Here is a 22,441-nt window from a genome sequence, read left to right as displayed (position 1 = left end):
ACCAAAACCCTCTCTGCAACTCCTAACAGTGGTGTAACTCTGGGCCAGTCATTTCGTCTTTCTGTGCCTCAGTTTCCCTGTTGAAAACAGGGACAATTAAGAGTAACCACCTTACAGGGTTGCTGGGAGAATGAAATGGGAAGTAAACACACAAGCTGGGGGCTGCTATTGTACTGCTGCCCATTTTCCAGATGGGAAAACTGAGGCTCGGGGAGGTAGGACATGCACTTGAGGTTGCAGAGTATGGGTAGGGGCCAAGTGGGAGTCCAGGTTTGTGGCTTCAGAACCAAGTTGATCCCCATCCTGACTCCCCCCACCCTTTCACTCCCCCACCCCCTGGCTCCCCTGGCTGGTGCCAGGGCTGAGCTTAGAGGGGCTGGCCTGGAGCCCGGGAGCAGGCTGTTGCTGGGGGCTTGAATGAGGCAACCTTGCCTGGGAATCTGCCGGGCTCAAAGAGCTATTTATAGGCCGGCACTGGGAATGGGCCAACCACCCCCCTCCTCCAGCCTTGAGTGCTCTCTCTGTCTTCTCTACACTGGGGCCTGGGCCAGGGGCTGCTGCGAGTGCGGGGAGGGAGCAGGGGAGGGGACTTGTGAGCCAGAACCGGAGCAAGGAGGCAAGACCCTCCAGGACATCTGGGCATCAGGGGTGGACAGTGTCCCCCGAAGTGCTTTTCACACACCCAGGGTGACGTACTGACAGGGCACATGCAACCATATTCACTCCTGTCACATACAATGTTACCAATAACCACTGATACAAAGCCAGATGCCAGAGACACAGTGACAGTACAGGCAGCTCATATACAACCATACCCAGCCAGGCCACATATAAGTCACACTGGCCATACATAAGTCATGTCTGCTGCACAACCAAACTCACAGCTGTGAGCCCAGCTGCACCTAGTCCCTTCACACTCAAACACACCCATTGCTGTGCACACCCATCGGAACTTAGCCTTCCTGGCAGCCACAAACAGCCCACATTTGCCCCATGTCGTTTACACCCTACTATGTTTACAGCCGTGGCATTACCTACAGACAGCCAGCACCCAACCATGATCACTTGATACCAAGTTACCAACAGGGAGACAGTCCCCCCGGAGCCATGCTCACAGCACAGCCACTCATACTCAATGCTCAGCACGGCCAGTCGGCCAGTCGTGGCCCTAGGTGTTCTCACGTAAACTCAGCTTAATCCCTTCATGCTTGGCCGACCTCTCTCATGCCTATTGTCATCTCCACTTCCCCAGGCTCCCAGGCTTGCCCCCTGCCAGGACCAACAAGTCCAGTTGGAAACAAGTGAGCATCCGTTTACTCTGAGCTGGGCCCTGTGGTACTCATGCAGGCCTCGGTGGATAAATCAGACCCGGACCTGCCCCATAGAGGGGCTGCCAGCCCAGGGGACTCCATCACCCCCACCCCACAGACCCTCCAGGCTGGAGTCTTGGGGCAACCATTACACTTATTCCCCAGGGGGAACTGAGGCCTGAAGCAATCTGAGGGCTTTTCCCTGCCCTACTCCGGGATGACAAACTCATGGGAAGTGGGACCTGTTTTCTGCCATGAGTGTGGCTGCCTCCCCAGAGAGAGTCCCTACTGACCCATACTTGCTGTGTGACTTCAGCAAATCCCTGACCCTCTCTGAGCGTCCAAGTCCTCTCCTGAAAAATGCAGAGCTCAGCTCAGTGGAGAGAGTGAGCTCTGGAGAGAGCTCCAGAGTCAGACTGGGGTTCGTATCCCGGTTCCCCTCGGTGACCTTAGCCAAATGACTTCTTTGCTTCAGTTTCCCTCAGCCAACCAGAGTTACAGCTCCTGGCTCTTCTAGACCTCCCTCTGCCCCATCCCCTGGGGTGAGGGAGGAGGGAGTGCCTAGTCTCTTCTCACTAAGGCAAATGAATGGACCACTTTTGGCTGCCCTGCTGGGAGCTTAGAGTTGCTAATTCCCTGGAGAAACAGGAGGCTCTTTCATGACCAGGCACCGGTGGGGTGAGGAGGCGGGAAGGGGGTACAAGCTGGCTTTATCCCAGTGGGCAAGGTGGCTCCATGCCAAGACCAGGAGTGGCAAGGGGGGCCCTGGGGCCATGCGTATCCTCCCTGGGGAACCTTGGCAGCCAAGTGGCTGAGTGGCCGTATCCTCAGCTGTAAAATGGGAGTGACAGAGACCAGAACAGCAGATTTAATGATCCTGTGGATGGAGACAAACGTGGCTTCAAGTTAAACACAGGGTAGGCTCTCAACAAATGTCAGCCACTGTTGTTATGTGTCAGCCTGAAGAGCCCCCTGAATTCTCCAGCAGTCCTATAGATTTCCCTCCATTTCACAGATGAGGAAACTGAGGCTCAGAGAGGTCAACATATTTGTCCAGGATCACACAGCCAATGAGTGAGTGGCCCAACCAGGATTAGAACAGGATCTGGGCCCTCCATGGTCCATGCTCTTCCTAAATTCCTCTAGGGCTAGGGAGGTGTTTTTTGACACCCCAGCCCCGGCCCTGAGACCAATAGAGCCAGGTCTGGATGGCACCAGGCCATGACTGAATGCAGGAAGTCCTGGCAGGCAGGGGCTGATGGGGCGGCCCTTCCGCTGGTGTCCCAGTTTCCCAGCCAGCCTCCACTCCTGGTGTGGACTTGGGCAGACACTAGTAGGATGCCAGGAGAACCATTCCCCTAGCCCTTGAAGAAAGGGACTGGATCCCAGACCATTCAGTTAAAGCCAGGAACTGCAGCCTCCTGCCAGTGGCTGCTCTGTCTCAGAACCCTCCATTCATGCAGATTGGATGGGTGTGCTGCCCTTTCTCAAACACCTTCCGTGACTGCTTTAGGCCCAGCAGGATCTGGCTCCACATATTTTATTCAAATTCACGGTCTTTCATCCAACTAGGCCTTTGCTTATGTTGTTCACCCTGTCTGCCCCCCCCCGCCCCCCAATTTTTCTCACCCTGGTGAATTCCTGCCCACCCATTAAAGTGCAGGACAATATCCCCTCTCCCAGGAAGCCCTCCCTCCAGGTAGACCCCCTGCTTCCCTAGCCCTATCTCTCCCCCTGGCTCAGCCCTGGCCCCATGGTCTCTGAGTGTATGTGTCTAGTTCTGTCTTCCCCAGATTGGGAGATCTTCAGATATGGGGCTGGAACTGAGGCCTCTCACCGTCCTCAGAATCACTCAGCACAGGGTTGGGCAGTGGGGAGTGGTAGTTGTTTAGTGAATCAGAGAACCAAACTTTTAGCCGTGTATCTGAGGTTTTGTATAATCCAGTTTGGCAAACTCCTCTTCATTCTTCAAAACCCACCTCACATTACCCCTCCTCCAAGAAGCCTGTCCCAGGCAGCATTTACTAAGAAGACAGATTTGGAAACCGGGCCTCCTGTGTCCCAGTGGGGACACGCGAGGCTGATAAAGACTTCCAGTACAGTACTCGCACCATCGTAGCCTCTTCCTCAACTCTTCCTTTGGCCTCTGGGAGGCAGTGAAACGCAGGGGTTCCCAGGCGGCAACTGCAATCAGAGAATGAATTCGGCCGAGTTCATTCTGCCGGTAGGATGACATCATTATAAGAAGGCTCTCGGACACCAGAACTAGGGCTCTATACCCGCGGGCACCAAAGGACAGCTCTCCGCACACAGTGGACATACAATTGCTTTAAATGCCGGCCTTTTTCCTCCAGCTCCGAGGGATAGGCAATCACTGGACGAGGACCTTTTAAGAGGCGGGCGCTGAGGGGGCGGGGCTCAAACTAAACCGCGCCCCGGGAGCGGGGGCTGGGCGCGCCTGAGGCACTCTGCGCCTGCGCGGTGTTCACGCGGTTCCGGGTACTGATGTTGGTTTCCCAAGCTGTTTGCAGAGAAACTGAGGCACCGAGAGGGAGCGACTGCTCCCGAAACCCACAGGAAACCCGTTTCCCTTCCTTGGACCCACTGTGAAAGGCTTGGCCTCGGGTCATCGGCAGTGTCCCCGAAACTCCAAATTTTTCTGGCAAGGGGGTGGTCGAGGCGACATTTAGGACTGGAGTGACGGGGCAGTGACTGTTCTTGTGCCGTGCTACAGGTGAGGACGTGAAGACTCTGAGACTCTGAGCGTGAACAAGGTCGCGCTTTGGCGGCCGGATTTGAACCCGAACTGAGCCCAGCTCTTAGTCCTGCGAGGCTTTGTGGAACCGAGATGACCCACTCTTTGGTTTGTCCAGAGACAGTGAGCAGGTGAGAGCCCCGGGCGGGGGTGGGGTGTGAATGGCGGCGGGCAGTAGCGGACGGGGCCGTTGGCCTGGGATAGTCCCTCCCTAGTGGACAGAAATGGGGGAACCGGTGGCGAGGGAGGGGTGGGCCCAGTAGTGGGCGGGCCCTCGCTGCAGGGCTCAGCACCTCTCCACACGCCGATTCTGGTTGCCTCTAGGGTGAGTTCGGTGCTGAATCGTAACACTCGGCAGTTTGGAAAGAAGCACCTGTTCGACCAGGACGAGGAGACCTGCTGGAACTCGGACCAGGTGAGGCACCCTCTCCCTGGATCCTCCACCCCTAGTGTGAATCAGAATCAGGGGTCTGGGGCACCCTGAGAATTTGGGTGCACCCCAGCTGGACAGTTAGGTTGGCCAGGGAGGGAACCCGTGTTCACTGTGCTCCCCACCCACCATGGACTCTGTGACTGAGAGAGGCACAGCTGGGCTCTGAGTCTGGAGTGATCATGGACCTCTATTTCTCTGCTTCCAGGGCCCCTCCCAGTGGGTAATACTGGAGTTTCCGCAGCGCATCTGTGTCTCCCAGCTGCAGATCCAGTTCCAGGGGGGCTTTTCCAGTCGCCAGGGCCGCCTCGAAGGTACTGGAAGGCCCTGGAAGATGGGGGATTAGAGGGGGTATGCTGGCCTCACTGCTCCTTTCTCTGCTGCAGGTTCTCAGGGGAGTGAGGCTCTTAGCAAGATTGTGGACTTTTATCCTGAGGACAACAACTCGCTTCAGATATCCTGCCTCAGCCTCTGGGTGGGGTGGTCTGTGCCTCTGAAAGCTGTGGGCCCTGGCATGTGACCTCGAGCAACTGGCCTCTGGGTCTCCATTGCTTCACCTGTGAAATGGGCTGATGATAATCTGTTCTGTGTTAGAGTTTCAGAGGGACCCACAGTGTGCTGGGTCACCCAGCACATTTGTAGTACTTGAGCTGGGGCTGGTGGGTGGGAAAAGATAAGGCATCTGTTTCCCTTGACTGCCCTGCTTACACTTTCCCTGTGCCATCTGCTGAGGTGGACCGGCTGAAAGTGACATTTGAGGACACCACTGATTTCTTTGGCCGAGTGGTCATCTACCACCTGCGGGTGCTAGGGGAGAAGAAGGTGTGAGGCCACTGGGTGGCTGCCTCCTCCAGGAAGTTCTCTGGGAAGCACAGTGAAGTCCTGCAAGTTCTGCACAGAAGGTTTATTGGTTCCTCTTGGAAAGGGCCCCCTCCCACTGTCTGTCCAGGAGCTGCCTTTGAAGCCAGTTCTGGGTTCCCCCAGCTCTGGGTCGACCATTTTGTTCCCTGAGTGTCTGAGTCCCTGGCAGACGGCGTTCACTCAGGGGTGGCGGGCACCAGGTTGCTCTGGAAGAGTTTAAGGATGTGGTTCTCGATCACCTGTTGCACTGGAAACAGAACAGGGAAAAGGTGGGCCATGAACTTAACAGCGGCTGCAGAGGCACAGGCCAACCTGTACCTTCCCCTCAGGGTAAGAACAGGGGCCTCAGCCCTGGGACCTGGATGGAGGACCCATTTCATACACAGGGAAATCCAAGCCCTTGCCAGAGCACAGCTGGGAAGACAGAGGCCCCCCTCTTAGGAGCCTCTATTTCCCCTGAGTTTGTAAAGATGCATTTTTGGAGGCTTTTCAGAATTATAAAAATATTCCTTACCAAATAAAATTGTCCAATTGGAACTTTTATGAAAAGATGAGAGGGACTGTGAGGAATTACTTGTCTCAAATGGAATAAAACTCCTTCAAGGAAGGAGTGGGATATTTCCCACACACCCCCACATGACCCCAGGGGGTCAGTTCTGTTAGGATCCCCCCATTTTCTGAAGTGGGGAGTCAAACTGGGGTCTGCCTACAGCCCCTACTCATACCCACCTCTCGCCGTGGAGGGGGCTGGGCTCCATGGCCGTGTGAGCTGTGGCCCTCCTGGTATCCTCACCCTGCCAGGGGGCCTCCTTTGGGCCTCTCAGTGCCTACATGTCCCCCCATTATGGCCCCTGTCACTAGCCCCATGTGCCTCGGGCTGACCTTTCCTATATCCCAGGGCCACGGCGAGGTCCATTGGGGTGTAGCCAGAGTCTGCCTCAGTGGTGAGATCAGCTCCTCGGGCTGCAAAGCAGAGCAGACACTGCAGAGAGGGCTGGGCCTGGGGACCGGGAGCCCGGGTGGGGCACGGGGACTCGGGAGGTCCAGTGACTACCCACTGTGCAGCCACAGGTCTGCTGGTTGCTGTGTGGTCTTGGACAAGAGCCTGACCTCTCTGATGAATGTGGCCAATAGAATCTCCACCTCCGGGGTCTCTGAGGCACGCAGGGTGTGGGTTCTCAACCCAGTCGGCCAGATCCCTGTGCTATTCCTGCTACCTCCTGTCCCCACATCAATCCTCTGGGCAAAGCAGGCAGCAGCCACCCATCCCAAGAGCTGTTCAAGCAGAGCTCAGACCCTTCCCTGGCCCTCAGGATTCCTGCAGAGCCACGTGGGGCTCTAGGGCCCCTCAGGCTAGCCTCTACTCCTACTCACCCAGCAAGGCCTCCACGCACTTCACATGGTTCCCACGCACGGCATACAGAAGTGGTGTCCCTCCATTCTGTCAGGGACAGGGGTGGGGGCAAGCAACACTATCTTTTCCAGATTCTCACGACACCCCACACCCACCAATTTAATATGGTTCCTCCTGCTTGTCACTAGGCCCATCTAGCTTCTCCTTTGGGCCTCAGCTTAGATGCCCCTTCTTCCAGGAAGCCCATCCTGACTTCCCTTGGCTCTACAGGCAGCCTCTGGGCTCTTGCAGCTAGCTGTCTGTGTATCTGCCAACATAGTGTTATTCACTATACCTGAGCTGTTTATGTGTCGGCTATCCCCGCCCCCCCAAAAAAAACTGGGAGCTCTGTGAGGCTTGGGGATGGGTCTGTCTTGCATTCTTAGCGCCCAGGGCCAGCCTGGTACCCTGTGAGGTGCCCAGGGCCAGTGGGTGGCACCTTACCCAGTCATAGATGTTGATGTCCACGTCGCGCTCCAGCAGCAGCCCTACAATGTCTGTGTAGCCACCTGTGCTGGCCAGTGACAGGGCGCTCTCCCGCTCTTTGGCCAGGATGTGGGGGTCGGCACCCTGGGGGGAAGAGAGGGGGACAGTGACAGAAGGGGGGGCAAAAGGAGGAGTGGGTGCATCCCCTGCAATCTTGGGGTCTCCATGTTAGCTCCATCTTACAGACACAGCACCAGCAGACTCAGCTGAGACCCTGGCCCGCCCTCGAGTCCCCAGGAAGCCCCCAGCTGGGCTGGGACGCACCCATTCAAGCAAGAAGCGGACGGTCTCGATCTCTCCAAAGGCGGAGGCCCAGATGAGGGGGGTGAAGCCTCGCTCGTCCGGCTTGTTGATGAGGTTGTCTCCTGGCAGGAGGGGGGGTGGTACCACTGGGATGCACCCCTGCCCACTCTCCCCAATGCTGCAGAATTGGGGGCAGGGCAGGCAGCTGGGGTCAGATGTGGGGCGGGGAAGCATACATGTGGATGCACACACGGACATGCTCAGACACACGTACAGACATAGGTACACATGTGGAGACTCAGGTCATGTCAGCAGCCACATGCACCCATGTGAGGTCACACGTGGCACGGACACACCGGCACACGAGTGTGGGCACACACCTTTCCTCAGATGCTCCTTCAGTTGGCTCAGCTCCCCCTGGGCCGCGAGCTGGTGGATGGACAGGGCTGGGGGGCAGAGAGAGGTAGAGTCCTCACCTGTCCCATCTGAGCTCCATGCCCCAGTTTATTCCTTGTCCAAAGTTGCTCCTCTTAGCCCCTGCCAGCCCACTACTTCTCTCCCCCGTGGGGACCGGGGTCCCACTCACAGTCCAAGGTGGCCGGCAGGGCTGATACCTCATTCCCCCGCTGCCGGTTGGTGAGGGTCGTGGAGTGCTTTAGGGAGCTGCCTGCTGGGAGAGAGAGAAAGGGCCTCGGTTTCCCCTCATTCTCCAGTATGTCTTGGGCTTCAGACCAGACCCTGGGGGCTTGGAACTACCAGAGACAGTGCGTGGCTCCACTGTTCACTCACTCCATCCTCCCAGATACCCAGGGTGTGGATTTCTCCTCCGCCCCTGGCAAGATTCTGCACAAACGAGACAGTCCCTGCCCTCAAGGGGCCCATGGACAAGTTGGGGAGTCAGACAGAAATGGAGAAATAGAATGAGAGCTTAAGTTAAAATACATGTTCAGGAAAAATGAAAAGCAGGTGGAAGGGGGTGGAAAGAAGGGAGGGCAGAGGGTGAGTCCCTTTTAAAGAAAATGGTCGGGGAGGGTCACTCCAAGGAGGTAACACCAAACGAGAGCTTGGCCAGTTGAAGAAACCTGGGGAGAGGTGTGGGAAGAGCATTTCACACAGGGAATGGTAGGGACGAAGGCCCCAGGGCAGCTGAGTTAGACATGTTCAAGGATTCCAGTCAAAAGAAACCCCTGGGTCCTTGATAAGTCAAACAGAATTATCACCTGACCCAGCAATTCCACTCCTAGGTATCTACCCCAAAGAGTTGAAATCATGTGTTCAGACAAAAACTGGTATACGCATGTTCACAACAGCACTATCCAGTCACTAAAAGGAGAACCCAAATGTCCATCAATGCATAAATGAATAAACTAAATGTGGTCCAGCCATACTGTGGAATGTCATTCAGCTATAAAAGGGATGAAGCACTGACACACCATACAATGTGGATGGACCTTGAAAACATCTTGCTGAGTGAAAGGAGCCAGAACGGGAAGGGCCACATGTTGTATGAACCCATTTATATGAAATGTCCGGAACAGGCAAATCCATAGAAACAGAAAGCAGATTTTTGCTTCCCAAGGGCTGGAGGAGGGGAATGGGGAGTGACTGCTAATGGGCCTGGGGTTTTTCTCTGGGGGTGATGGAAATGTTCTAGGACTACATAGAGGTGGAAGTTATACACCATTATGAATGTACTTACTGCCACTGAATTGTAAGCAATTTTGGTTAAAATGGTAACTTTTATGTTACGTGAATTTTACCACAATTTAAAAAAATAATAAGCAACCCCTCACAGGGTGGAGATGGAAGACACATCCAAGGACACAAAGACAGAAGTCTCATCTTGGGCCTGACATTCCACCGTTCTTGTATCCCAGAAGCAGGAGTCCAGGGTAAGTATCCTACCTTGAGGTGAGGAGGTACCAGAATCTGGTTCAGGATTCCCAGGCTCCGGGGTGCAGGGAAAGAGACTGAGGACCACAGTGTCTGAGCCGTCAGGGGCCTCACCCCTGGGGTCTTCGGGGTCCCCAAATTCTGGGGTAGAAGGCTGCTGGGTCAGGCTGAGATCCTCTGCAGGCTGGGTGGGCTCCATGGGGAAGCTGGTGGAAAGGCCAAACAGGGAGAGATGGCAATAATTATTGACAACTCATTAAATAGGCACTGACTGCATACCTGGCCTCACACAGTGAGGGTGGGTAAACTAAGACTCAGCCGGGAAATTAAAACCAGAGTCCAACTGCTTCTCAGGCCCACTCCTCCCCAACACCAGAGCACATACAATATGCATTGCTTAAAAGCCCTGGCTCTGGGGTCAGCCATCTGGGTTTGAATCCCTCCACTTATAGGCTGTGAAAACTTGGGCACATTACTTAATTTCTCTAAGCCTCAGTGTCTTCATTAGTAAAATGGGGGAAAGGAGGACTAAAAAAATCATGTCTGTAAATATCTAAGCAGGAGGCCTGATACACGGGCAGATCTTAAACGTCCGCTGTGTTTTTGTTTTTTTTTTTTTTTGAGGGGGGGAATCCCTAGAATGAGTGAGGGCTCAACAAAGATGTGATTGGTTGCATCCCACCCGCCCCTCCCAAGTCAATCCAGGAGGTCCACTCACCTCCAACGAGCCTCCTCTGTCACTCCACGCCGCAAGCCCGGGTCCCCCCAAACTTGGGGGCCCAACTCACAAACTTTTCTCTTCCAATTGATGTAATGGGTAGCAAAATGGAGCCTGGACCCTCTGCGCCCTGGCTTCTTCTGCCGGGACAGAGAGCAACTTGATACGCGACCGCTACCCACACCGCAGAGTGCCTCCACTGCGCCTGCGCGCCCCCGCCCCCCCGAAAGTGCGGAAGGGCTGGAGCTGTATGAGCTGTTTCTGGCCCTTTAAGGCTTGGGGGGCGTGGCTTCCGCTGGGGCAAGAGCTATGGAATTGCGCCTGCGCTTCCTCGTCCCCGCCGCTCGGGAGGGAGCCTAGTAGGAACGGGAGGGGTGGGCGGGGCCTCAGAGGGCTCGCAAGAGTTCCCTGACCTTCTCCTCCCTCTCTCCCAATACCACCCACAGGTTTTCCCAGAGGGAGCCAAGTGGCTCCACCTTCGGACAGACGGCGTCCCCGTCCATAACAATGTCTCCTGTGCGGTCCTGGGGGCTCAGGAGTATGTGCAGGGATTTGGTGGCAGCAGAGGGGTACAAGAAGGGAGTTTATACGGCCCGAAGTGGGCACTGTGTGGAGTATTCCCACAATATGCCCCCGGAAAAGGGGTTCGGTAAAGGAGGGCGCCCTTCCCCTGCCTGAGTGTCCCTCCTGGAGCTTCAAGGGGTTCCCGGCCCCTCTTCACCCACCTGCCGATTGCCTCTTTCCCCAGTCTCTAACTCACAGCCCTTCTCCTGTCTGGGTAGACTAAAGATCGAGGAGGGCAGGCCAATGAGTAGCGGAACTGGAGAAATGCGGTGCCCCAGTTTCCCAGGGATGGTTTAGGCAGCTGTGTCCACCCCAGACTTCCGGTTCCTGTCCTCGAAATAGGGCCGCAGCCACCATGGAAGAACCGGAGATGCAGCTCAAGGGAAAGAAAGGTGGTGTGGGGCCCCGGGCGGGCGGAGGGGTCAGGAACTCGCAAAAGGGCGACCAGACTGGGGGCGGGAGGGGGCCAAGGCGCGGAGGGAGCGTTTAGGAGGTGTGATTGAACTGCCATGAAATCGCGGCTCGGCCGCTGACTAGTTTTGAAACATTTAGAAAGTCTCTGTGCCTCGATTTTGTCATCTGTAGAATGGAGAGTATAATAGACTCCCTCCCTCCCTCCCCCCATAAAATTGTGATAATTCAGTAACTTGATAAATATTTTTAAATTTTATTTATTTATTTTTGGCTGTGTTGTGTCTTGGTTGCTGTGCGGGCTTTCTCTAGTTGCGGTGAGCGGGGGCTACTCTTGCGGTGCGGAGGCTTCTCACTGCGGTGGCTTCTCTTGTTGCGGAGCACGGGCTCTAGGCGCGCGGGCTTCAGTAGTTGTGGCACACAGGCTCAGTAGTTGTGGCTCACGGGCTGTAGAGCGCAGGCTCAGTCGTTGTAAAACCCGTGCTTAGTTGCTCCGCGGCGTGTGGGATCTCCTCCGACCAGGGCTGGGACCCGTGTCTCCGGCATTGGCAGGGGGATTCTTAACCACTGCACCACCAGGGAAGCCCCCCAGGGAAGCCCCCAGTAATCTGATATCTGTAAAGCATTGGAAGAACGCTTGGGGCATGGCAGTTGCTGTGCGTATTGTTTCCTTTGTATTTATGCATTTGCATACGTTTACATCAACTTATCAAATATATGTAAATCACATAGTTACAAATTACAAAATGCCACAAGTTATTTTTAAAGTATAAACGTCTTTGATACTTTATTATATATGTTATTACTAGTTAATTTTTTCTTTTTTTTTTTTAACAAATTTATTTGTTTATAGTTTGTTTGTTTTTGGCTGTGCTACCCAGTTTGTGAAATCTCAGTTCCCCCACCAGGGATTGAACCCCGGGCCACAGCAGTGAAAGCCCGGAATCCTAACCACTAGGCTACCAGGCAACTCCCACTAGTTAATTATTTAGAAGTCACAAGTACATGTAATTCCATATCCTTCATATTAGCACTGTGAGGTGTAGGCTACTGTGCTCATTTTCAAAACAAGGAGGCCTAAGAAGGTAAGAGGACACATAGTTTGGAGGTGGCAGGCTGGGCTCTGCCTGAGTCAGGACACCGTGGTGAGCTGGACAAACCCAAACTGGACAGACTCATAGACATCCTCCCTTGACTCCCAGACACACGTGGGTTCTCTCCCTCACAAACTACACTGCCCTGCACAATAGCATAGGGTCCATCTCTGTAACAAACCTTGAGGTGGGTACCTTTATCATTCCGTTTTTGCATATGAGGAAACAGGCTCAGAGAAGCCCATGCCCTCACAAATCAAATTTTAGGTAAACATGTAACCTAATAAAGAATGAGAATTTTTACACCTGAAACTAACACAACATTGTAAATCAACTGTACTCCAATATAAAATTTAAGAAAAAAATAGAGTGAGATTTTAAGCATAAGGGAAATGAACAAAGTGCTGAGGCTGAGAGTGAAGGTGAAGGGACATCTGATTAAGCTTGGTGATTAGGGAAGGCCTTGCCCAGGAGGTGACATTTGAGCTGAGACATGAGGGATTAAGAGAAATGATGGTTGGGGGGGGAGGGAGGCAGTGTCAGTGGTGGGATCAACAGGTATGAGGGCCCTGAGGTGGCAAAGTATTCAGAGCTGTGCTGCAATACAGTAGCTACTGGTCACAGTACTTATGCATATTTAAATTAATTAAAGTTAGATAAACTTTAAAATTCAGTTTCTGAGTCACATCAGTCACATTTCAAGTGTTCAGTAGCCATATGTGACTAGTGGCTACCATATTGGGCAGTATAGATTACAGAAACTTTCCATCATCGCAGAAAGTTCTTTTCGACAGTGCCGAGAGTGTCCAAGGACCAGCTAGGAGGCCATTGTGCCTGGGGCAGTGGCTGAGGAGGGCAGAGGCGGGTAACAGCAGGTAGAACATACAGGGCCTTAAGGGCCATGTTAAGGAAGGCAGATTTAATTTCTGGCTGATGGGAGTGTTTCAACCAAGGGAAAGACATATCTGATATATTCTTTAGGAGCTCATGCCATCTGTTTTGTGGGGATTGGATTGTTGGCAGGAGTGGGCGCGGGGAGACCAGAGAGCAGCTGAGTTTGACATCCAGGTGGGAGGCGGCTATGTCTGGACCAGTGAGGGCAGTACAGTGTTAAGAATGGGTGAGTTCTGGGGCTTCCCTGGTGGCTCAGTGGTTGAGAGTCCACCTGCCGATGCAGGGGACACGAGTTTGTGCCCCGGTCTGGGAAGATCCCACATGCCGTGGAGCGGCTGGGCCCGTGAGCCATGGCCGCTGAGCCTGCGCGTCCAGAGCCTGTGCTCCGCAATGGGAGAGGCCACAACGGTGAGAGGCCCACGTACAGCAAAAAAAAAAAAAAAAAGAATGGGTGAGTTCTGGGCTCTGTTTTGTGACAGAACAAGCAGGGTCTGCTCATTGATGGGGTAGGAAGGGCAGGGACAACCAGCTGGCTGCTGTTTGTTGAAGCAGACCCTGGGATGAGGGTTTGTGTGTAGTCAACTTACCAAGAGAACCCCACAGAGGAGAGGGGGCAAATAGGACAGGGCCGCGGAGGAAGCTGAGCAAGGAGTGACCTCAGGTAAAATCCTGCAGAAAGAAGCCACAGTCTGTTCCCACAGGGGAGCTCACAGGGATGGGTCACACCCCTGAGTTGTTTCGACACACAGCACAGGACATGGGCTTTCCTACCCCTCGGTGGTCAGTCATGGCTGAGAGCCATCCACCCATGTAAACTTCCAGGCACTTTTGGGTCTGGTAGCCAGTGGGCATCTGAAGAAGAATCTTGGATTTTGTCACTGGGGTGAAAGGAATGTGAGTAGATCCGAGCAGGTGGTAGCAGTGTCCACTGTAAGTGGGTTTGGGAAGGGAAAGATCATGAATTCACTGGACACATTAATGTCATCAAGATTGAAGCCCTGTGCTCTAGAGCCCGCGAGCCACAACTACTGAGCCCACGTGCCACAACTACTGAAGCCCGTGCGCCTAGAGCCCGTGCTCCACAACAAGAGAAGCCACCTCAATGAGAAGCCCGCGCACCACAACGAAGAGTAGCCCCCCTGCTCGCCACAACTAGAGAAAGCCCGCACGCAGCAACGAAGACCCAACACAGCCATAAATACATACATACATACATACATACATACATACATTTATTTAAAAAAAAAAGATTAAGGCCCTTTTGTGACTCCCAGATGGAGTTGTTCGGCCCTGCTGTGACCATCTCCTGCAACCCATCACCGGGGCCACAGGTGACCCAGCCACTGGGAGGGACACTGGATACTCCTCTTTACTCTGGCTGGACTCACGGGTTGAGCAACCAGGAGTCTGATGCTTTGTCTCCTTGACCCCATCCCCCCTACCCTCCTGTCCCACTTTGCCGACTGTCGACCCTGGACCCAGTAACAGACAAGTTCACTGAGAGTGTCTACGTCCTGGCCAACGAGCCATCTGTGGCCCTGTACCGGCTGCAGGAGCACGTGCGCCGCTCTCTGCCTGAGCTGGCCCAGCATAAGGTGAGCCGTCCCTGCCCCAGCCACCGACCTCTCCCAGGGTCTGCACCTTGTGAGCTGGGGCCTACTCTGTTGGTGCAGGGGTCAAGGCTGGGACACCAGCAAGGAGGCATATGGTCACCAGCCGAGATAGGGGCTGGGTGGACAGATCTGGGGCAGATTTGGAAGAAGGGGACAGCAGGGTCTGCATTAGTTGTGACCTGTGTGGTGAGAAGGAGGCAGCCGTGTGAGGGAAGGATATGCCAGGCAGAGAGAACAGCCTGCTCAAAGGCCCTGAGCCATAGTCGCCATGTGTTCACAGAAGGCCCAGACTGATGGGGGGTGGGAGTGGCAGGAAGAAAGATCAGGGGCTGGAGGGGGCTGCTCTCTACAGCCATGGGGATTGGTGTTCGGGTGCTCCATCCCAGAGAGCTGGGAGGATGGAGGTCGCAGCCACCCCTGCTAACAGCCCCCAACCCCCTGCAGGCTGACATGCAGCGGTGGGAGGAGCAAAGCCAGGGAGCCATCTACACGGTGGAGTACGCCTGCAGGTGAGCGCCACAGCCTCCGCGCTGCCGCGGTCGCCCTGTTATGCCCCGGGTGTTCAGGGGCATCTCAGCCGGCTGCCCGTGAGCCTTGCCCTGCCTGAGTAGAGGCATGCGGATCTGGACTCACCTGGCCACAGGGCAAAATTCCAGCCCAGACCTGTGCTTCTCGCTATTTGCTGGCTTCTTCTGGCCCTCAGCCCCTCCCCATCTGTCACAGGAGGGGCTGATAAGGACTCCAGGAGGTGCCTCAAGGGGCCAATGTTTCCCACCCACAGTTGGGGACCACAGACTGGCTGGTGGGGTGGATGGCAGCTGGGGGGAGGGCCAAAACATGAACATGACTGTTTATTTTTTAATGCTTATTTCTTTCCAATTTTTTATCTTGTGGTTAAGATGCAAATTCATCATCTTAACCATTTTTAAGTGTACAGTTCAGTGGTATTAAATACACTCATAATGCTGTGCAACTATCCCCACCATCCGTCTCCAGAATTCTTTTCATCTTGCAAAACTGCAACTCTGTCCCCATTAAACACTAACTCCCTGTTTCCCGCCCCCCATTCCTGGCACCCACCATTCTGCTTTCTGTCGAAGAATCTGACTATTCTAGGAACCTCACATAGGTGGAATCATACAGTATTTGTCTTTCAGAGACCAACTTCTTTCACTTACTCTAATGTCTTCAAGGTTCATCCATGTTGTAGCATGTGTCAGAATTTCCTTTTTTAGGGCTGAGTAATATTCTATCATATGGATGGACCACATTTTGTTTATCCATTCATCTGTTGATGGACATCTGGGTTGCTTCCATGTTTTGGCTACTATGAATAAAGCTTCTGTGACCGTGGATATACCATTTATTATTTTTGTTTGTTTAACTTTCTCTAAATATCCAGATTTTTTAACCCCAAGTGAGAGACGTGCCTGAGAATAAAAAGCAGTAGTTGGTGTTTCTTCCCATTGTTGCAGCTTTGCCAGCCTTGCCTCCTGTGCTCCTGTTGGTTCTGTTCCCCATGACTGTATTTCATGACCTGGCTTGTTCCGTTTGCTTTAGGAGTTGGCGACTTTAATTAGGAGTGCTGTTTGCCCCTGGCTTGGGCTGTGGGTTGTTTTGGTGGAGGCTGGATACTCCCCAGCAGCTCTCGTCCGTGGCACTGTGCGGTTTGCCTGCCTGTTTCTGTTGTGTGGGCAAAGGTTCCTTGACAGGAAGTCGTGCCGCTGGGAGTTCTGCCTTCACCAGCCTTGGCCCTTCCGCTGGGACGGGAGGGTGACCCAGACAGATGGCATCTTCCTGAGGATGGTGGTCACAGACACCCTCCTTAGCTCCAGGAAGAGTAGAAAAGAAATGGGAGTTTTTCTCGCAGCTGCTGAATAGTTCCCAGACAGCCCAGAGTTCATCAGAAAGGTCCAGGTTCAAGGAATAACAAATCAGTCTGTACTTTCTCCCAGTTCCTCTAGCTGTGCTATCCAGTGCAGGAGCCCGGATCCCAGGTGGCTGTTTACACTTAACTTTTAATGAAATACAATGGAAGATTCAGCTCCTCAGTCTCATGAACCATATTTCAAGTGCTTAGCAGCCCTAGGCTAGGCAGGGGGCCAGTCTGCTCCGAGCTCTGAGCACTTCTCTTTAGTGAGATGTGAATTTCTCTAATGCTGAAAGACTGTTTCCTTTACGGACATGAAAGTGCCCTTTTAGTTGTCTAAATGCTTTATGCAGCATTAATGGTGTAAAACTGAAAGATGTTAAAATGGTATATTGGTTGGGGTGAACTATTCAGTAGTGAGCTTACGTTAGATAGCTTTTTTTTTTTGCGGTACGTGGGCCTCTCACTGTTGTGGCCTCTCCCATTGCGGAGCACAGGCTCCGGACGCGCAGGCCCAGCGGCCATGGCTCACGGGCCCAACCGCTTGACGGCATGTGGGATCTTCCCAGACCAGGGCACGAACCCATGTCCCCTGCATCGGCAGGTGGACGCTCAACCACTGCGCCACCGGGGAAGCCCTAGATAGCGTTTTATCAAGGTGGACGGGCACTAGGAAAGCTGACTACATTTGGTGGTGTCAGATGAGCAAGTTAACGGAGCGGCAACAGCTGACGCTCCCGCCTTTTGATCTCATAGCCATAAGCAGGTCCCTGACTGATAATAAATGGGAGTGATTTCTTTGTCTTTAACAGGACTTTAAAACGACCCTCTTATTTTTACTGCAGGTGTTGTTGCACAGGCAACTTTCTGGCGTTAGCAAGGCCCCACGTGGCTTGGTGAATATGTTCCTGTAGTGCTGTTGGAAGGGACATTTTCATTAGACATCCATCAGTGTAGCTTCACCACCAGAGCTTAGCACAGCTTTGCAGTAGTGCCCCTCTAATGGCGATGAGTCTAAACTCACCTCTAGAGCTTTTCACAGTCCAGTTGACAAGCTTCCTTCAGAGGCAGGAATAGGTTACCTAAGAGGAAAGCAAGATATTTTTGAGGTCACTTTTGCGTGCTTATAGCTCCTTCAAAGCATTAGATAGTCTAGCAGCCGTTAAGCGAAAGTTGCATGTTGCCATCCAGTGCTCTGTTGCATAGGGAAGTCTAATCTTTAAGCCCACAGTGAGCCCTCAGGGAGGCCCATGGAATCCTCCAGGTGCCTGATGAGTGCTGGCCGGCACAGGCATCCGCTGAGCTCTGGTTGGGGGGCGAAGAGAGCGTGGTGCCGCTGACTGGATCCATCCTCCCATTTCAGCGCCGTGAAGAACCTTGTCGACAGCAGCGTCTACTTCCGCAGCGTGGAGGGCCTCCTCAAACAGGCCATCAGCATCCGAGACCACATGAACGCCACAGCCCAGGGCCACAGGTAGTTCCCGGGACCGCCCGCCCCTGCTGCTCTCAGCCTCCTTGCTGTAAGGACCTTCGCTGCTCAGCCAGGAACTGCCACTTCTCGCTCCTTAGACAACTCCCTCTCTTCATCTCATGGTGGCCAGTGACTTCCTTTCATCCTTTGGCGTCTGTAGTGGGAGAGTTCAGTCACTCGGCACCCAGCTCCTGAGCTCTGCTGTGTGCCTGGCCCTGGGCTGGGTGCTGGGGACACGGTAGTGACCAAGAAAGGTGTGCTCGTGGCCTCACGGGGAGACACACAGCAACCAGGTAAACACGGAACACACAAGAACATTTCAGACACATGTGAAGGAGGAAAGGGCTGTGGGGGGCCTCTCTGGGGAGACGGCAGAGGTGTGAGCAGAGGCTTGAACAACCTGCAGACAGAGATGACCCGGGGTTGGTGCTCCAGGCACGTCAGTGGCAGGGCAAAGGCCCGGGGCCTGGTGAGCTGGGTGTGTTGGAGGAACATCTGAGGCGGGTGTGGCTGCAGTGGGTGAGCGAAAGGGAGACGGGTTCAGGGGGTGGGCAGGGGCCTCGAGGGCAGCTGGGAGGGCGCCCGGAGCTGAGAGAGGCTTTGAGCCAATGACCAGACGGTCTAAAAATGAAAACTACTTACAGTTCTTACATACCGGGGAGAGAGTTTTTGGAGAAGTAGCTCTTTTTGTTTTGGTTTTCATTATAACTTAATAAACACACATGTAAACACATGCACACGTGCTATAAGCCATCACTCGAGCTTGAGATGTGTCTGGCTCCTTCAGTGTGGGGTTCTGGTATGCCTGTCCCCGACCAGGCACTTAGAAAGAAAAAAAACTGTGTTGCTGCCTGTGATAATTGAGACAAAAGAACTGTCAAAACCAAAAAAGCCTTAAAAACAAAAAACAAGCAACAACAAAAACCAAAAAGGCCTTGCAAATGTGTAAGAAGGGATGTGCAGCAACCTGCCCTCTGAGGGTAGCGTGAGAGGGGTTCATGATGGTTCCCCTGCACCAAATAACCATCTGGCTCTGGCTGCTCTGGCCCGGGTGGGTGACAGCCATTGGGACTGGAGTTCACTGCGTCAAGCCTTGCACAGTGCCATACACACAGTAGGGCCTCAAAAACCATCGCTTTTACTTTTAACTCAGTTTCCCAGCTGCTTCCAGAAGCCCTGCTTCTGCCTGCTGTTGCGAAAATGCACCGTGCTTCTGAAAGGCACCAGTAGCAGCTTGCGTAGTAGCTACTCACCTGCTATTGCGTCTCTTTGCAAGCCCTGGGGGTTTGAAGCTCCCAGTCCTACGTGAGGCCCAGGCACGACCTCTGAAGTGGGTCGCTGGTCCCATTTTTACAGAGGATGCCCTGAAGGCTCAGGCCAGGGGTCTTGGGGGACTGGAGTGTGACCCCAATGCACAATCCAGCCTAGCCGAGCAGGCCTCATGGCCTCTGACCTCAGCCTCATGGACGCTGCACATGTTTTGTTCCAGCCCCGAGGAACCGCCCCCGCCCTCTTCAGCCTGATCCCGGAAGAGACTTGGAGGTGCTTTGGCCCCTCTGACTCAGGTCAGTGCCAAGTGGGGCCAGAAGCCTCTCTGTGCTCCTTGCTCTGAACTAACCCACGTTCTCGGCATCCAAGAACGGACCTACTTGACTAACCACTCGAGTTTTCTCCCTAGGCTTGTAGGGTGGTTTCATCCGTGGGAGGATAGAGGGTAGGGGCACCTGTGCCCTCTGCTGCTCAGGGCTGTTGTCAGCCCATCTCCCTTGTGCTTTCTCTGTCATCTTCCTGCCCCTTATCCAGGCCACAGGCCCTGTCCTGATCCCAAGGACCCCTGCCCCCCAAGACAGAGGGGAGCCCCATTTTCCATACCCTTCCACATGCCAGCTGCTTGCTTTACCCAAACACATTGTCTCAGGCAGAGCCCAGCAGGACTGTTATCCACCCAGCTCTGGAATCTTCATTCTACTGCTGACCTGCTGTGTGACCCTGAGCAAGTCCCTCCTCACTCTGGTCTCTGCGTTTCCCTTCTGTCAGAGTGCTCATTAGGCGCATCTGCATAGAGTGATGTGTATTGTAGCAGTCAGCTACTGCTGCATGACAAACTATCCCAAAACTTAGTGGCTTATGACACCAATCATTCGCCTGCTTACGGTCGTGCAGTTTGGGTTGGACTCAGCCGGGCAGTTTTGCTGGGCCCACCTGGCTGCTACCTGTGGCTCTTGTGGGAGCTTGATGGGGCCAGAGAGTCAGAAGTAGCCTCACATCTGGCCCTTGACCAGTGCTGTCTGCTGCTGGTGGGGAGGGGGGTGTCTGGTCCTCCACGTGGCCTCTCCAGCAGGACAGCCCAAGCTTCTCCTGGTGGTTGGGCGCCCGGTGTGCACGTGTTCATCCAGCCTTCCCTTGCTTCAGTTATGGCTGTCCCATTGGTCAAGGCCAGTCACGTGACCAGGACCAGATGGGCGAGGACTGCAGGAGGGCTTCAGTACTGGGAGGTGTGGTTGACCATCTGAGGAGAGCGTGGCACCAAGAAAGGCCTAGCGTCTTGTTATTCTGTGCTCATGCAGGGCAGACACAGGCAGATTGGAGGTACCCGAGGGACTGAGTGTGCCCGCAGCTTGTGTAGCTCTCACAGCCCCCTGCTCATTTGCTGTGATTGTGCTCTGTGCTGCGGAGGTCTCAGAGGGTCAAGGGAGGCGTGGCAGGGGACAGGGCCCCCACAACTCCTAGAGCAGCCGCCCCGAGAGCCAAGAGGCAGCAGAGTTCATGGGTGTGCAGTCAGAGTTCTTATCGGGCACTTGCTATGTGACAGGCTTAGCTCTGGGCATCGGGGTGATGAGGAATCCCACAGACTGTGGGGTCACTTGGGGGACATCTGGGAGGGCCTGGAGCAAGAGGGGCTGCCAAGGGGGTCAGCAACCCACCCCATTTCCCCACCCATTGTTGCCCACCAGTCTGGACCCACACCCCAAAATCTCCCCCATCCTATCCCCTGTGCCCTGGTGCCTCCCACCCTCAAGCCTCAAAGATGCTGCCCTCTCCACCCGTCCACAGTCAGTGTGTTTCTCCTGCTCCTGCCTGGAGCCTCCAGGCAAGGCGTGAACATCCTGGGTCATCTGCCGTCCCTTTACTGCTACTGCCGCGGCCCCTCAGAACAAACTGCTCTGTGGCTCCGCCCGATCCCACCTGTGTACCTACAGACCCTGCTCTGCTCCCCAGAATTGCCGCCCCACTCCCTACCTCGGAGCCTCCACTCCCACTTCTCCCCAGACTGCCCCCCCCCAAGGGTTGTAGGTGACCTTCACAGGATCAAGTCCTGGCCTCCCCTGCTTCTCCAGGCCCCGGGCTCTACACACAGCCTCATTTTACAGAAGAGGAAACTGAGGCTCAGAGAGGCGAGTGACTGGAAATGCCAGGATTCACACCCAGGCCCTCTGACTCCCAGTGCTTCACCTCTTCCCTCAGCCTCGCCCAGGATTTTCCTCAGACGCCACCTCATCAGGGCTACCCTGCAGCCCTAGGGGTCTCTCAGACCTCGCCTTGACTCACCTCTTGCCCCCCAGCCCGACCAAAGCTTGGACCCTTGGACACAGCCTTGTGGGACTTGGCAGGGACAGAAGACCAAGTAAGTGTGGCTGGAGCCTCTGGGCCAGCCATGAATGTCCTGAGACGAGGCTTTGCTGCCTCTGGATTCTTACCCGCCCCCACTGGCCATGGACACGGCCATGGCCCCTCGGACCAGTAACTGCCACCATGACAATCATGCATCTGCTGTGTGCCCAGATCTGTGCTGGAGGCTTCACAAGGGTCATCTTTCATCCTCAGACAGCCCTATCAGGCAGATGTCACCCAAATGCAGAAGGGAAGAGAGAGGCTCCAAGAGGTGGCATTGTTTGTGCGAGATCACACAGAAGAGTAGACCCCGGCCTAGTTTGGTCCCAGCCCTGCCTCTGACATGCTGTGTGACATGGGTCTGGCACCGACCCTCCCTGGTGCTACCTTTCTCCATCTCAACAAGGAAGGCTGGACTGGACCTTCTCTACAGGCTGAGGCAGGCATTCGTGTACCTGCCTGCCTGGACTGCATTCTGCCTCGAGCAGAAATGATGCCCACCTCAGGCTCAGACCATAAGGAGAAGCCACCCTAACTCCAGGGGTGGATGTGGGACCCTGGCCTGGCTAGTCAGAGCCCCCCATCTCCCAGGTCACAGTGATTGGTTTGAGATGGGCATGCGATCCAATGAGAGATCTTCCCTGAGGATTTTGCTGGAAAAGTACCATCTTCCTTCTGGGGTTGGTGAGCTCGGCAGATGGACCAGGGGACCTGAGAACATTGCCTGGGGCCCTGGATCCAGCTGTACCTGACACTAGAAAATCTCAATTCTTCAGTTTCCTGAGTCCCTAAAATTACTGTATTTGCCAAAATTGCTTTGAGT

The 22,441-nt window shown here is 54.4% G+C and overlaps 3 protein-coding genes across 7 annotated transcripts in view; 2 read left to right on the top strand and 1 right to left on the bottom strand.

Moving 5' to 3' along the window:
* Window positions 1-3,692: 3,692 nt before the first annotated feature.
* On the top strand, window positions 3,693-5,325 carry NR2C2AP (nuclear receptor 2C2 associated protein). Its single transcript, XM_079919042.1, has 5 exons — window positions 3,693-4,196; window positions 4,390-4,480; window positions 4,704-4,809; window positions 4,882-4,950; window positions 5,205-5,325. The coding sequence occupies exons 1-5, from the start codon at window positions 4,159-4,161 to the stop codon at window positions 5,321-5,323; spliced, it is 423 nt and encodes a 140-aa protein (XP_079775168.1). The 5' UTR covers window positions 3,693-4,158; the 3' UTR covers window positions 5,324-5,325.
* Window positions 5,326-5,465: 140 nt separating this feature from the next.
* Window positions 5,466-10,223, bottom strand: RFXANK (regulatory factor X associated ankyrin containing protein). 3 transcript variants are annotated; one of them, XM_079919034.1, is made up of 9 exons: window positions 10,090-10,223; window positions 9,384-9,577; window positions 8,065-8,148; window positions 7,859-7,924; window positions 7,500-7,600; window positions 7,194-7,319; window positions 6,731-6,797; window positions 6,239-6,319; window positions 5,466-5,603 (listed from the first exon to the last, which is right to left on the bottom strand). In XM_079919034.1, the coding sequence occupies exons 2-9, from the start codon at window positions 9,568-9,570 to the stop codon at window positions 5,533-5,535; spliced, it is 783 nt and encodes a 260-aa protein (XP_079775160.1). In that variant the 5' UTR covers window positions 9,571-9,577; window positions 10,090-10,223; the 3' UTR covers window positions 5,466-5,532. The 3 variants fall into 3 exon arrangements, with proteins under 3 accessions (XP_079775160.1, XP_079775161.1, XP_079775162.1); XM_079919035.1 differs by having other exon boundaries at window positions 8,065-8,145; XM_079919036.1 differs by lacking the exon at window positions 6,239-6,319 and having other exon boundaries at window positions 5,487-5,603.
* Window positions 10,224-10,593: 370 nt separating this feature from the next.
* The window catches only part of LOC307185163 (BLOC-1-related complex subunit 8), a 34,362-nt gene continuing 22,514 nt past the window's right edge, over window positions 10,594-22,441 (top strand). The window contains exons 1-7 of one of the 3 annotated variants that reach the window (XM_079919021.1): window positions 10,594-10,627; window positions 10,872-11,045; window positions 14,535-14,647; window positions 15,110-15,174; window positions 17,899-18,009; window positions 19,496-19,571; window positions 21,472-21,601. In XM_079919021.1, the coding sequence (XP_079775147.1) occupies window positions 11,009-11,045; window positions 14,535-14,647; window positions 15,110-15,174; window positions 17,899-18,009; window positions 19,496-19,529 (360 nt within the window). In that variant the 5' untranslated portion in view covers window positions 10,594-10,627; window positions 10,872-11,008 and the 3' untranslated portion in view covers window positions 19,530-19,571; window positions 21,472-21,601. Of the gene's footprint in view, window positions 10,628-10,871; window positions 11,046-14,534; window positions 14,648-15,109; window positions 15,175-17,898; window positions 18,010-19,495; window positions 19,572-21,344; window positions 21,436-21,471; window positions 21,602-22,441 lie in introns of those variants that run through there. The other 2 variants (XM_079919020.1, XM_079919019.1) reach the window with 2 other exon arrangements.

This window comes from Stenella coeruleoalba (genome assembly GCF_951394435.1).
Source record: "Stenella coeruleoalba genome assembly, chromosome: 3".
In the NCBI taxonomy this organism is placed as follows: Eukaryota; Metazoa; Chordata; class Mammalia; order Artiodactyla; family Delphinidae; genus Stenella; species Stenella coeruleoalba.
Note: the sequence above shows the minus strand (reverse complement) of the source record. Positions and strands in the feature narration are given on the sequence as shown.

Coding starts and splice junctions, on each gene's coding strand:
- NR2C2AP (XM_079919042.1), top strand. CDS start 4,159: ATGACCCACTCTTTGGTTTGTCCAGAGACAGTGAGCAG. Junction 4,197..4,389: donor TGTCCAGAGACAGTGAGCAG/GTGAGAGCCCCG, acceptor GGTTGCCTCTAG/GGTGAGTTCGGTGCTGAATC. Junction 4,481..4,703: donor CCTGCTGGAACTCGGACCAG/GTGAGGCACCCT, acceptor CTCTGCTTCCAG/GGCCCCTCCCAGTGGGTAAT.
- RFXANK (XM_079919034.1), bottom strand. CDS start 9,570: ATGGAGCCCACCCAGCCTGCAGAGGATCTCAGCCTGACCCAGCAGCCT. Junction 6,320..6,730: donor GTGCGTGGAGGCCTTGCTGG/GTGAGTAGGAGT, acceptor TCTGCTTTGCAG/CCCGAGGAGCTGATCTCACC. Junction 5,604..6,238: donor GGCCCTGGGATATAGGAAAG/GTCAGCCCGAGG, acceptor TTCTGTTTCCAG/TGCAACAGGTGATCGAGAAC.